This window comes from Mesoplodon mirus (assembly GCF_964341445.2).
Source record: "Mesoplodon mirus genome assembly, chromosome: 3".
NCBI classification, from domain to species: domain Eukaryota; kingdom Metazoa; phylum Chordata; class Mammalia; order Artiodactyla; family Ziphiidae; genus Mesoplodon; species Mesoplodon mirus.
The window spans coordinates 36030395-36044412 of NC_138978.1; the positions used below are offsets into that span (position 1 = coordinate 36030395).

At 40.4% G+C, this 14018-nt stretch overlaps 1 protein-coding gene and 1 pseudogene across 2 annotated transcripts in view; one reads left to right on the forward strand and one right to left on the reverse strand.

Annotated features, from left to right (window-relative positions):
• Positions 1-14018, forward strand: part of SMAP2 (small ArfGAP2) — a 48343-nt gene that overhangs the window by 32361 nt on the left and 1964 nt on the right. Inside the window, exons 3-9 of the mRNA XM_082614897.1 lie at positions 9-94; positions 1081-1159; positions 7515-7601; positions 8639-8720; positions 9766-9875; positions 10683-10848; positions 11306-11622. Coding sequence (XP_082471023.1) covers positions 9-94; positions 1081-1159; positions 7515-7601; positions 8639-8720; positions 9766-9875; positions 10683-10848; positions 11306-11622 — 927 coding nt within the window. The remainder of the gene's footprint in view (positions 1-8; positions 95-1080; positions 1160-7514; positions 7602-8638; positions 8721-9765; positions 9876-10682; positions 10849-11305; positions 11623-14018) is intronic.
• Positions 4528-6917, reverse strand: LOC309800650 (polypeptide N-acetylgalactosaminyltransferase 1-like; annotated as a pseudogene). Its single transcript has one exon. The product of its transcript is annotated as a polypeptide N-acetylgalactosaminyltransferase 1-like (transcript).

The window sequence follows — 14018 nt, forward strand, 5'->3', positions numbered from 1 at the left end:
TATTGCAGTGCATGCAAGAGATGGGGAATGGAAAGGCAAACCGACTTTATGAAGCCTACCTGCCTGAGACCTTTCGGCGACCTCAGATAGACCCGTATCTTTTCTGGAGCAACTCAAAAGGCTGAGTGGTTTTTTGGGTGTTTTGGGAGAGTCACACAAGACTCAGAACCCATGATCTGACTGGGCCATATTTATATGTGGATTAGTCGAAGTCTGGCTTTTCCTCTCTCCTGCAACCAAGACACACAGGAAGTCCACATATACTTTCTAATGTCAAAATGGTGGTGTCACATGGGGAAGACTTGTTCAGGAATTAAGACTGCAGTGGTTCACTGTGAATTTTTCCATAAAGTGACATCTCCAATAATTTTTGGATCTATGAAACCATTGTTTGATAAAAAGAATAGTTTATTGTGCTGTGTTGAGTTAGCAAAACTGCCATTCATTTTTAACATCTTTTTATGTCCTAGCTCAAAGAATTAACTGTTGTTGACCAGTTAATCCATAACTTTCTTCCCCCATCCCCTCAAAAGGAGATAGCACCCAGCTCACAAAACCAAACCCCCTGAACGCAGTGCTTCTCAAAATGTGGTTTGTAGACCATCTTGTTAGAGTTTGCTTTTGGTGGGTGCAGGTGGAACCTGTTAAGTGCAGATTTGGGGCCCTGCAGAGGATCCACTGATCAGAATCTGGCAGTGGGGCACAAGAGGTTATAAGGGACACTCGGTGCCTTTGTTTAAGACTTGTTGACTTAAGGGCTTTAAAATAGATAATTCACTGCTTTACCTGTATTCTAGAACAGCCACAGGCTCCACTGATGTCAAAATGAAGATTGATCCCATTTTCTGCTATCATTACTCTGAAGGAAAATCCTAGGAAATGGTGATTCCCTGCAGTAACCACGAAGGAGGCATTTAAAGGTTTTGGTCAGGGAAACCCCATGTGAAGAGACAGGAGCCATATGGGGAAATCAGGCAGGAGGGAGAGAGGAGAACAATGTTCCATGGGATACAAATTGACCTTTTATAGTCATTCCATGAGAAAGATTTGTTTGATTTATCCTTAATAAGCTTTTTGCAGAGCTGTCGAGGGATTTATTCGAGATAAATATGAGAAGAAGAAATACATGGACCGAAGTCTGGACATCAATGCCTTTAGGGTTGGTTGTAAATCTTTCAAGTTTTTTTCATAATAAGTAGTTTGCTTATTAGTCAGTCCAGGTGGGAATTTGAAGAACAGCTACCAAAATACTCTAAGACCATAAAGAAAAAAAAAAGTAGAAAAAAGCCAGCTATAGAATCAAGACCATGAGGTATCATGGAGCAAACTTTTGCTGCAGGGATGGACCAACCATCAGTGAATTCTTTACCTTGATTTGAATTTAGATATTAGTGATTCCCAGTTCCAAATTCTTCAAATGGACATGTTGGGCATGCTAGATCAAACAGAATAATATGTGTATGTATGTTTATACACGTGTGTGTGTGTATGTGCATTTTTTTGCTGTAAATGCAGTCAACAAAATTAGGTGTAATTAAAGCACCAGAGTTTCCTTCAGTTTGACCGGAATATTATTTCCAGTGTGTTGACAGACTGCCAATGGGACCCTTGTTCTTGAGAGGGGGTTTTAGGAGACTCCCAGTTGCCAAATACACTTTTCATCCTAGGCGTGTAGTTAGAATCTGAAATACAGTGTATGATAACTGGACAAGTATAACATACAGGAGGAAAAACAACACGGTTTCTGGAAGAAGAAAATATGCCTGACTAATGACAACTAGAGTGGAACCAATAAATATGACTATTTAGACCTTCAAAGCCTTTGACAAGACTCTATAGTAAATTTGCCTTGGAATAATTGACTGTTTCTCTAACCAAGGAAGTATGGAGAATATGGGATTCTCCAGTTCTAGCCAAGGACCTATCTAGCTATCTAACAGATCTTCTATCTGTTATTTATTTTAATGGAAGATGTACTAGCCAGTGAAATCATTAAGTTTACACAGGGCTCTAAGCCCTTCCAGGTAATTTAAAGTCAAGCTAATTGGAATCAGCTCTAGACTGATCTTTTGAGCTTGTGTGAAAAGGGACACTAACTGGGAGGTGAATTTCAGTGTAGGCGAGTGCAGGGTAATACGTGTAGTTAGGTAAAGATAATTCCTTCTCAACTTAGTATGAAGGACTCTTACCTCACAGTCATCCAGAAAAGGGACCTGGAAGTTATTGTAACTGTCCCAAGAAAGAATTAACCCAGTGTACAGGTACGGCTTGGATGGCATCATCAAAAAGGGTTTGAAACCAAAGCACAAACGTTTCCTTTCATTTGTAGAAAACTATGGTCTGTCTCCTTAGCTCTATTCATTGTACCAGAACATATGAAATCAGACGAGGTCAGAAAAAGCTATCTGAGATAATTCAGAAGGTGGGAGAAGAGGAAAGAGTAGCTATATGGAGATAGATAGTGTTCATTCATAATTAGGTTGCTGGTGTACCGTACCCATGAAAGCAGCCTGTTTTACTCACTGAATGTTTTCATTTAGGAAGGAAATAATTTCCTATGTGCCAAAGAGCTATTTCAAACTTTTTTATTTGATGTACTTAGATTTTTAAAAAGTACTCTTGTAAAGATTTATATGCCAAGAATTAATATTTGCTAAGTGAAGGCATTTATTATCAAATCTAAAAGAAACTGGCTTTGTTAAAGAGTATTCTTTTTAAATAGACAGATAAGACATTTTTAACTTCAAGAAATAAAGTGTTCTGTATTAAAGCATTACACTATGCATGAAACAGACATAGCTGCGTGTGTTCTTCATGATTATAATACCACTTTATAGATAATATGAAAGTTAAAGTGGAAAATCCATGCCTACTCTTATCTTTACTAATGATTATCATTTTGGTGTGTTCGCCCATTTTTTTCCTACTTTTTGGAGGCGTAATTATAATACAGTTATATAGAATGTTTCCTGCTTTTACTCGACTTAACAGATCATTTTTTTTTGTAACATTACTTGTTAGTTTTCACAGCTTGTAATTGTTGAATCTTATTCAGTGAGTAACTAGATCACAGTTTATTTTACTATTCTGCCCTGTGGCATAAAGGTTAAGTTTTTCTTCAGCATATAAAATTCTGGGATGAAGTTCTTGGTGTATATAACCTTTTCCATGTTTTGGATTATTTTCTTAAGTTACATTACAAAATATCATATTACCTAGGGCAAAGGGTTTCAGTATTTTTCTTTGTACTTTTGCCAATATACTTTCTAGAAGTTGTGCTATTTTATACTGTCTTCTCAGCATTGGGTAAGAGTGGTAGTTTTACTCAATCCCTACCAATATTAGATATTATTATTAAGATTTTTCTCCCTCAAAAAGTGTTTTGTTTTGTTTTTTTTTTTTTTTTTGGCTATGCCTTGCAGCTTGAGGGATCTTAGCTCCCCAGCCAGGGATTGAACCTGGGCCCTCAGCAATGTAAGTGCAGAGTTCTAACCACTGGACCTCCAGGGAATTCCCCCGAAAATGAATTTTAAATTTCACTTTTTGATCATTAGCAGGGCTGACCATTTTTCATGTGTATGCTATACTTCCTTTTTTTTTTTTAGTCAAATTTTATTTTTAAAAAAAGCAGATCAACATTACAATTCAAGAACCTAATGTAAATGTGCACGTGACAATGAAGCACATCTGAGTATGGAGTGAAAAAGTTTTCCAAAAAACCATCAAACGTATCATCTCCAAATACCCAAATAATAAATCACTTCTACAGGCCTTTTGTTGAGTGGAATCATAAACAAAGAACAGACGATTTACTGCTGCGAAAACAAATCTGTAGTACAGTAGTATGAATCTTGGGTATTAAGCATAATCAGTTGAATCAAGTTAGGGAGTTGAAAATCTAATAAGAAATTTGTGTGTATGAGAGAAAGTCTATAAGGCAGTTGACCCAAGAGCAACTGGGATATCAAACTTGTTCAGTGAGACCAGACATTATTTTAAATCTCCATATTTTGAAGGCAATTAAAAATTACAATTCCAACAGCCCACAAACTAAATGAAAAAACGGTAGAAAGCAATTAAAACTATGTTCAAAGAGCCACTTTTTCAGCTCAATTTCAGCACCCCAAGGGAAAAGAAAAGCATCCATGACTATCACAGATGAAAACAGAATGAATGTCATCGGAATCAGTTATTTTTCCCCACTGAGGTATAAAGTCTATATAGAAATTTGATACTATACTATAACAAATTGTACTTCTCATAGTTCTGTTTTAATTTCCTTTAAACCCTGTTTAATATAGTTTTTTAAATTGTTGTAAAAATGTTTTCATGATTCTGAATCTGGTTCCAGTTCTTTTTCATTTATTTTTATATCAATATTTAATACACTGGCTACCAGTTCTAATCAGAAAAAAAATCTTGGACGTCTCTTCATTATAACAGCATATTCAGCAGAAATTACTGATGTGCAAGCAAACCATAAAAGGTACAGCTCTCTGGAAATCACATTTCATAGATTGTTTCAGTCTGAATATTCTTTACAATGATTCTTGACGGAAGACTCTTCCAATCTTGTAAACATCAGTGTGCACAGTCTTGCTACTATGTAGTTTCATATCCTTGAACAGGAGGGCCGGTTCACAGCTAGTGAAAGTGAGAGCAGTCTAAGTTTTAATGGCTGATAAACCCTACATCCTACAGGAGGAAAGCACTTTTCCTTTTTTGCTACTTAAGAATGTGGCAGAAATGGATGCTGAGGTAGCCCAGTCAATCCTTATTTTTTTCTTTTTTTGTAAATTTGGTCTCAGAATTCTGGAAGGGTAACATGTCGAAGAAGCCACTGCTGGGACTGGCTTCCATTGCAGTCTCTAATGCTGGGCACCTGGCTATCCTCTTCTGTGGCTTTATCTAGGCACTGATTACTGTTCACATGCTGCAGGGTTAATTTCACCGGGTCATACTCCCAAAGTTGGTTGCCTTTTAGGTGGTAGCATTTGAGCATTGTGACTGGGCCATTAAGTTTGGAGACACCCAAGCAAAAGTCATCTGTTCTAATTTCTTTGTTGGCAGTGTAAGAGAAAACCTGATTACCTCCCATACCGTGACAGTTAAAAATTCCAACTTTTTCATTCTCTTTTCTAGCCATGTTATCCAGACACTGATTTGTTTCCACATTTCGTATCTCTCGCAAAGAGAAATAGTGATGTGGAATCTGAGAATCGGCATAAATATTCTCTAGGTACCAAGAGAAAGGTCTGCACTGGAGTTTGCTTCTTAGACCAAGTCTTGGTGATATATCTCCATAATCTACCTTTGTAACACCTCGAGAAATTATATAGAAGAAATGCTTGAATTCATCCATACACACTTCTGCAAGTCATCTGTTATTTTTATTGATAATCTGCCCTGTGCCTCCTGGAAACGTGTAGGGTGTAGCTTTCTGAAACACATGTCCAACGTGTGAGCAAGTAACAATCTCCAAAATTCCTCCACACTGCCAAATCCTAAAGGAAATTTCTAGGTTTTCTCCTCCCCAAATATCCATTCCAGCATCATATGTTCCAATTTCCTGAAAGTAATCTCTGTGGAAAAACGGCCTCCTGCCATTGTAGGTGTTCTCACAGGAAGAATTCGATCACCTTTCCTTCTGTCCATTTCTCTTTGGGGAACAAGATACCAGCGAAAAGTAAGCTTCCAGTTGAATCCACCATGGGTCATGTCAGAACCTGCCATGTACTCAAAAGTATCATCACTGATCACATCAATGATACGATAGTCCACTGTCTTCCTGTCATGTTTGATCCTGGCTAAGAGAGGCTCCAGCCACCCCACTGTACACTCACAGTGAGCATCTAAAAAGGTGATCACTTGGCCTTTAGACACTGCAGCTCCTTTTAACCTAGCTCTGATCAATCCAGAGCATTGCTTCATTCGAATTACATGAACTGGTAATTTAATTTTTTCACATAACTCTCTAGAGGTCTTTTCAAAAAGTCTCTCTCACTGGCATCATCTACTAGAACAACTTCTTCTAGCATGTGTCTTGGTGAGCGATTCATGACACTATGGACAGTTCGCAGAAGTGTGCTCCAAGCCTCACTGTGGGAAACAATCACCACACTTGTGATAATACTCCTTGTATCCAGGAGGATTCTCTGGATACACCTTTGTTTTACCCCTTTCTAACCCAACATCTGGTAAAGATCTGTTGAGTACAATCATCTCACTTGCCGTTAAATGGAATTGATTGATTTTAAACATCTCTTTCATCTTTTCTTGATCCTCTTTAGTAGGAATAAGGACTGGTTTCCCCATTTCTCCAGGACCTTCATGAGGCTTTTGTACCGGCTCTAGAACATCCCCAGCAGGAAGTCCTCTCTCTGTTTTTTCATCACATTTTTTGCATTCACTGAAGTAAAACAGCAGGAACATATCCAAGAGTACCCAAATCAAGGAGATGGCTAGGACCACCGTGCAATACGCAAATTTTCTCATGGCACTTTAAGTCAAATGCAAAATTTAAAAATCTGTATAAATATACAAAGATCATGAAAATTATTCCAATCCAGTTTCATCAGAAATCACGTTCATAACCTTGGTCCGCGCGCGGCGGCGGCGGCGGCGCCGGGCGCTCCTCGGGGCCGGCCCGGGCGGTCACGGCTCGGTCCCGTGGGCCGCAGCGCGAGCGCTACTTGTCCGGCTGCCGTCCGCTGCGCCGCCTCCTCGACCACTGCCTGCGGCTCCCCCGACGCGAGCCCTGCCTCGCCGCCTATACTTCCTTTTATATGCCTGTGTTCTTGTTTACTCTGTGGCTCTGTTATGCATTCAGATTTCTTTTGATGATAAAAATGTGACCAGTAACAGTATAATCTGTGAAAGTATTATGAAACTGCCTCTGAAAGTAACAAAAACTGAGAAAGACTTTCTAATATTCTGGTTTTGATGTGCTTTTTGGTTTTATACAGATGATACATTCAGGACACCCTAAAAGGGATACTTGAATCCTTTTACTAATTTTTGCCTTATTTTCTTGGTTTTTGTTTTTCTAATCTTTAAGTTTGGTTTATTTTCTTCTTTTTAAAAAAGGAAATGAAGAGGGAGAGAACTTTTGATGGAAGTTAGAAAATCACAGAGGCTGTATGCCGAGTAAGATGAACAGTTTTCACCCCTGTGCCAAGATGAGCAAGTTAAACTAGGGTCAAAAAGGGGCAGCAAAACCAGTGAAATGGTTTAACCCCTGTAGATAACGCGGTCTGCACACTAGCGGTCATAAGTGTGTTAGAACAAGGAGGGAGGTGCTTAAGAAATTTGAAAGACGCCTCTTGCAGCCTTGAGGCCAGGGTGGAAGAGGCCAATGCTCATGCCCCACACCAAGAAACCCCGAGTTTGTCAGACTCCTACATCAGATTCAGTAGGGATATTTGTGTCCTTTTGGGCCATTTGAGGTTATAATTTGTTGAACTGTTAGCCACCAATGGGCCTGTTCTTTGTCTTGTTTTGTTAAATCATCATAGAAAGAAAAAGATGACAAGTGGAAAAGAGGGAGCGAACCAGCTCCGGAGAAAAAAATGGAACCTGTTGTTTTTGAGAAAGTTAAAATGGTAAGTGGGGAAGTATGTGCACTGTGTGGACGGCCTTGTTCACATGGCGTGTTCACATGTGGAGGGGACAGGTGGGGTGGTATTGATAGCATATCGCACCGTTGCACCTGGGGCTAAAGGGGGGCCACGTTTAGGTTAGATCACCCGCTGACATTTCTGCTGCTTTCTCATTGCCTTGTTGCTGCCTGATCTGCTCTGTAACACTTCTTTTGGGGTCCACATGGGAGCTTAGGAAATGCATCTGTCCCATCTGAGCAAGAGGCACATTTCATGGCAGAATGCCAAGGCTCTGTGACACCTTCTGAACAGAGGCTACATTAGTCCTTCTCTCCTTAGACCTTCTTTACCTCGTTTTCCTGCTGTGGTTAAGAACAGTCCAGAAGCCAGGCTATCCTCATCCATTTTAAACCATCCCTTCTTGTATTCTTGCTCTGTCATATGGAAGTAGACACCTTTCTTTTCCCACAGGACCTATTGTGGTAGTAGATGCTCCACTATAGGAGTTTAGATTCTTGGGAAAGAGGACTTTTTACTATTTGCTTAAGGAAGAGTCTTTTATCATCATTCTGAATTGCACTGTCTGCAGAACACATTCCTTAGTGATACTGGCAGAGTGAATTAGGTAACCTTTAACTGAGCTCCTTTTTGGTATTAAAGGTTTTCTAATCACTGGGAGATGTGCTGGCTCTTGTACCATCGGACACCTGCCTTTATTCTTGGCTTTTCCTGGGACCAGAAACTGCTGCTTCTGTTGGATACCCTGATCTGTGGTTGTCTTGGTTTCAGAAAGATCTGTCTCTTCAGAAAGCCAAATAAGCACAGATGACAGCTTTGTTTTTCACTTTAGGTTTGATTTCTGCACTGTGCCTCCTGACTTGATTTTTTCACACGATACTTCCTGAGTTGTGTTTCTTTGGTAACTCTCTTTGAATAACAGCAACCATGCCCCAAGAATCCCTGTGGCTTTACAGTAGAGAGGAGAATAGAAGGTTCAAAAACACCTGCTTATTTTTTTCTGTAACGTATTTTCACCTTAGCCACAGAAAAAAGAAGATCTACAGCTACCTCGGAAAAGTTCCCCGAAATCCACAGCACCTGTCATGGATTTGTTGGGCCTTGGTAAGAGTTAGACTTTTCCACTCCCATAATCATACAAATTTTGATGAATTCTCTGTGATCCTGGGAAGATAGGTAGAGATGGGACTCTTCAGTTGGTGGCTTCATCACTAAGATTGTTCCCTCGTGTTCTTCCTGTTGTTTTACATCTGAGCAGTTGTTCTAAGAGGTGTTTCATGTTTCACTGTACTGTGAAAAATGTACAGTAATAGAGTAGTGGTTAAGTCCAGTAGTGGTGGAGCATGGCCTTTGGAGCCAAAGTCCCAACTCTGCCACTTACTATCTATGTGACTTTGGGTAGCTTACCTAACCTCTAAACATTACTTTCCTAACCTATGTAGTGAGGATGATACGAGTCTACTTCAAAGCTGATGTTGGAAGGATTAAATGAGATAAGGCCTCTAAAACTCTTAGCTCCTTGCCCAGCACAAACTAAGCATTCATTAAACGTTAGCAAGTTTCACTAAACCAGCACCTGTGAGCCCTGCCCCCATCCCTCTCATTTTCCAGGTGCATCCTGTTTCTGAGACGGCCCATTACCTTGTGATCATGATTTTCCTCCAAACTTTTGAAACCCTGAGCTAGTGGTTCTACCCCTTTCAGAAATAAGGGCCTATTCTTACCTTTCACAGTACTGATGGCTATACTTTGTTTCAGTCCATTCCTGCTGATTTAGGTTATTGGCTACTTCAGCTTCTAATGTCTGTACTTTTCATTTCTCTCTGAAAATGAGTCCTACACAGCTTTGCCCCTCAAATAGCCCGAAAGGAGCCAGCCAGCCCCCTTGTGGTGGTGCTAACGTAGCCTTCAAGCCTGGGTTTCTGCTGTCCTTTGCCTGAAAGCTGGGCTACAGGCTTCTCCAGTCTGTTCTGGGGAATGTGGGGTGAGACCTCTTGTGAGATGCCGCATCCAAGCTGGGTGGTTCCAGAGCATAGATTCCTGGGTCCATGATGGAGCATGTGGGCCTTCGCTGCTTTGTGACTAGAATAGAAGGAAGGAATGGGCTTAATGAGCAGCGCTACGTTTTAACTTTGATCTGTCTTTCCAGATGCTCCTGTGTCCTGCTCCATTGCAAGTAGTAAGACCAGTAATACCCTAGAGAAGGATTTAGATCTTTTGGCCTCTGTTCCATCTCCCTCTTCTTCAGTTTCCAGAAAGGTGAGTCTTGTGGGTGCCTCAGGATTAAAGAGCATTCTGGAAAGGGTGATTTTGATAACTTAATCATGGAACCAAGTCATGCTTCCTTGGTGGAATTGGACTTTGGTTTTCTTGATTCTTCCTTTAACGTTATCATCTCTGTTACAGCCTAAGGTTACTATTCATTCCATGTTGTCTCCTGCCCAAAAAGAGTGGGCCCTTTGAGTGGACTTCTGTTGAAGGTGTGTCAGATTGTAAAGGCTGATCCTGTAGGTCAGCTCCTCAGCCTGAGTTATTGCCAGAGAGTTTGTAAGTAGGAAAGACTTGAAACCTTTAATGGCTACCATTTGTGGAATACCTGCTGTATACAACAGGCACGGTGCTAGGTGATTCTGTACCTCATTTTGTATATTTCATTTATGATTTAAAATACTCACCACAACCCTGCAAAATGGATCTTTTATAGATGAGGAAATGTTAGTTCGGAAAAGTTAATGTGACTAGCTTTTCGTTGCACAACTAGTAAGTGGTGGCACTGGGATCTTAATTCAGTTCTCTCTGGATGCATCGGTTGTAGGTCATTTTTATTTGTTTATGTGTTAGTTTTCCACCGAATCACATTGTTTTGCTAAAGAACAAAGAATTGTACCAGAGCTTAACTATCAGGTGTTTCCAGATATTTGTATGGCAAAAGTGTCAGGAAGCTCTTAACTCGAGCCACGAATTCTTATTGCAAATGTTAGAAGTGGCAGAGAGAGGCGGGAGGTCCTTACAGAGACCCCCATGAGGACCATTCCAATCCCCACCCCCCGCCCTCTTTGCCCTAAGGTTGTAGGTTCCATGCCAACTGCGGGGAGTGCCGGCTCTGTTCCCGAAAACCTAAACCTGTTTCCAGAGCCAGGGAGCAAATCAGAAGAAACAGGCAAGAAGCAGCTCTCTAAAGACTCCATCCTTTCACTGTATGGATCCCAGACGCCTCAGATGCCTGCCCAAGGTAGAGTTCATGGGGGTCATGGCAATGCGCCGGACAGAGACATGAAGCCTTACATGCAGGAATCATTTGTTGCGACAGGGGCAGTTGCTCTGGGGGCCAGGACATCATACTCCAAACAAACCTGAACGTGACATTCCTTGTGAAGCTACCGAGTATCAGGAGATAGAGATTAACGTAACTCAGAGCCATACTTCTGTGGGGTCTGGCATCACAGCTCTGTGAAGTCTGACTCAGGGTCCGGATCTGGACCCTAAAGGGGAAGTGGCTGGGTCATCAGCCTGCTGGAAGCCATAGCAAGTCTTGTAGGGGCTCTGTCTAACCGTTTTGCTGTATAAAAGAGCATTCTGAGTTGAGTAATCCTGAGGAATTCTAGCTGGAAAGGAGCAGCCAGTGAGAGTTTGGACTCACGTCATACACATTCCTCTTTAACAGATCTGTATGTATGTTTTCTTGGCAGCAATGTTCATGGCTCCTGCTCAGATGGCATATCCCACAGCCTACCCCAGCTTCCCTGGGGTTACACCTCCTAACAGCCTAATGGGGAGCATGATGCCCCCACCAGTAGGCATGGTAGCTCAGCCAGGAGCTTCTGGTATGGTTGCCCCCATGGCCATGCCTGCAGGCTATATGGGTGGCATGCAGGCATCCATGATGGGTATGCCAAACGGAATGATGACCACCCAGCAGGCCGGCTACATGGCAGGCATGGCAGCTATGCCCCAAACTATGTATGGGGTTCAGCCAGCTCAGCAGCTGCAGTGGAACCTCACTCAGGTAAGCTGCTCCATTTCACTCAGGACAAGAGTTTTGAGCCTCCCTCACGTCTGTCTCACTTAGTGTCTCTCCCTTACCCTTTGAATCCTTACAGTGTAAATGAGATATTGCCAGAGACATTCTCGGGTTTGCTTCATTTATTTATTTTTTTAACAGAAGATCTGTCTAACCTCAGGCTTCCTAAGGCATTTTGGGTTCCTGTAGAATAAGGGTAACTGCCTAATTCTAAAACTCTCCACACATTCATCAAAACAACCTATACAGCGAAACAATGAGGGCAAATAAAAGCACCCATAACTCGACTACCGCATCTAATAGAATACTACAAGCCTCAAATTACATGACCGTAGGCACATAAACACCGAAATCCAGCGGAGCCAGCATCGCAGAGAGACCGTGTGAAAAGAGGAGAGGGAGCAGGGGGCTAGAGGTGACGGAGCATAGATAAAATCACCCCCTAGAAAGAGAAAGCCCTGTCCTGATTAGAGACATGCTGAGAAGAGGTCTGAGATGTTGTGGAGTAGAACTCTGGTTACTTGGAGAATCAAAAACAAGGGACTTGAAATATATAGGTTTATGGGTGGTAGCTTTGGAAAAGCATTGTGTCTAGGAGAGATGGGGATGACCTAGAAGGAGGGGGTGCTTTTTGGAGACCTGGTGGTGAAATGAGAAATGAGAAGTGGAAAAGAGAATCACAAAATCAGAAGATCCACCATTCTCCTTCCCACCAAATTATCATTTCACTATACTAACAGAAGAGGGCGCTCTTGTACTAACAAATCTAGTCGTCTCCCCAAACCCTCTCACCTGTCTGTATTATTGCTGATTCGGAAAAATAGAGCACTACAAACTAAACAGAAAGTGGCAGGTGACATTCATACAAAACTACTATGAGAAGAAAATAGAAAATGGAAATCAAAACATTTCAGGAAGTGGAAATTCTCCCCCAAAAGCAGTCACAAAGTAGAAGAAAACTGTTACACAATCCACCAATCTGAATTAAATGTCCTATAACAAACACTTGCAGGTAAGACAAAACAGCCTGAATCAGAAATTTAAAAACTTACAAGCAAAATGGACAAAAAACGGGAAGTTATGAAGTGAAAGTTTACTGAACTCAGGAAACAAATTGAAAAATGACACAATTATCTTAGAAATAGACTGAATTACAAGTTAGTCAAAGGAGAATAGATTCAACTGAAAATATATTTGGCATTGAGGAAAGGCATGAAACAGCTCAGAGAAGAGAACTAAATATAGAGAGTTGTAATAAGAATCAGAGAGAAAGTAATGCAGAAGTTAGGCAAAGAAGACCTAACATAAATGTATTTGGAGACTCCCAAAGAAAATGACAAAATAGTGCAACAGAATTAATATATTTAAAACTATAATACAAAACCATTTCTTAGAAATAAAAGACTTGAATATAATATTGAAAGAACCCACTGTGTATCTGGAAAAATTGACTCAGAATGGTCAACTCTAACATATCCCAGTAAACTTCTAGACTCTGTAGACAAAAAAAAAAATCCATGAGTCCATAGTGATATTTTTAAAAAGTGGGTGTGGGATAGAAGGAGGGAAAGCCTTCTTTACTGAAGAATGACAACTAATAATTGTAGAAAGAACAGGGTATTCACACATTCTCAAAGAAATACCCTTCAGGTTACTTATTAAGTACAGTGAAAGAACATATGATGGATACAACCTTAGATAAATGATCAAACATAGAATTATCAACAGTGGGTCACATTAATTTCATGTGCTTCCTGGTATCTTATACTAAGAAGGACACATTATCACTTACATAGAATTTTTGCCCAAAATATTTAACTTGGATCCAATCATAAGAAAACATGAGATAAATCTAAATTGAAGTATTTTCTGCAAAATAACCAACCTGGACTCTTAAAACAGTGTCAGGAAAAAATGATGTGGGAACTCTTCTAGATTAAAGGAGACTAAAGAGATGTAAAATTGAAACGTAATGTATATTAGAATATAGTGTTCATATTAAATGTCTTGGACATATTAGTTGTAATGTGGTTCTAGGAAAGTCTTCTTTCTTATGAGATGACTCCTGACTGATTAAGGGGTGAAATGTCACGATATGTGCAATTTTCAGTGCCCTTCAAAAATTTTTAAAAGCTGACACGTATGTATATATCAGAGAATAAGGCAAAAATGTTAACAATTGGTGAATTTAAGGAGCGATACATGGGTTTCATTCTACTATTCTTTCAATCTTTCTGTAAATTTGAAATTTTCTTTAAAAGCTGGCGGAAGAAAAATAGTTATACCTTCTCCTAAAGGAAAAGAACTTAAACAGAAAATGGACCAGGCTTGGGAAATATAAGGCATTTTTCTTTGGGAAATAGCTTCTTCTGTTCACTGCC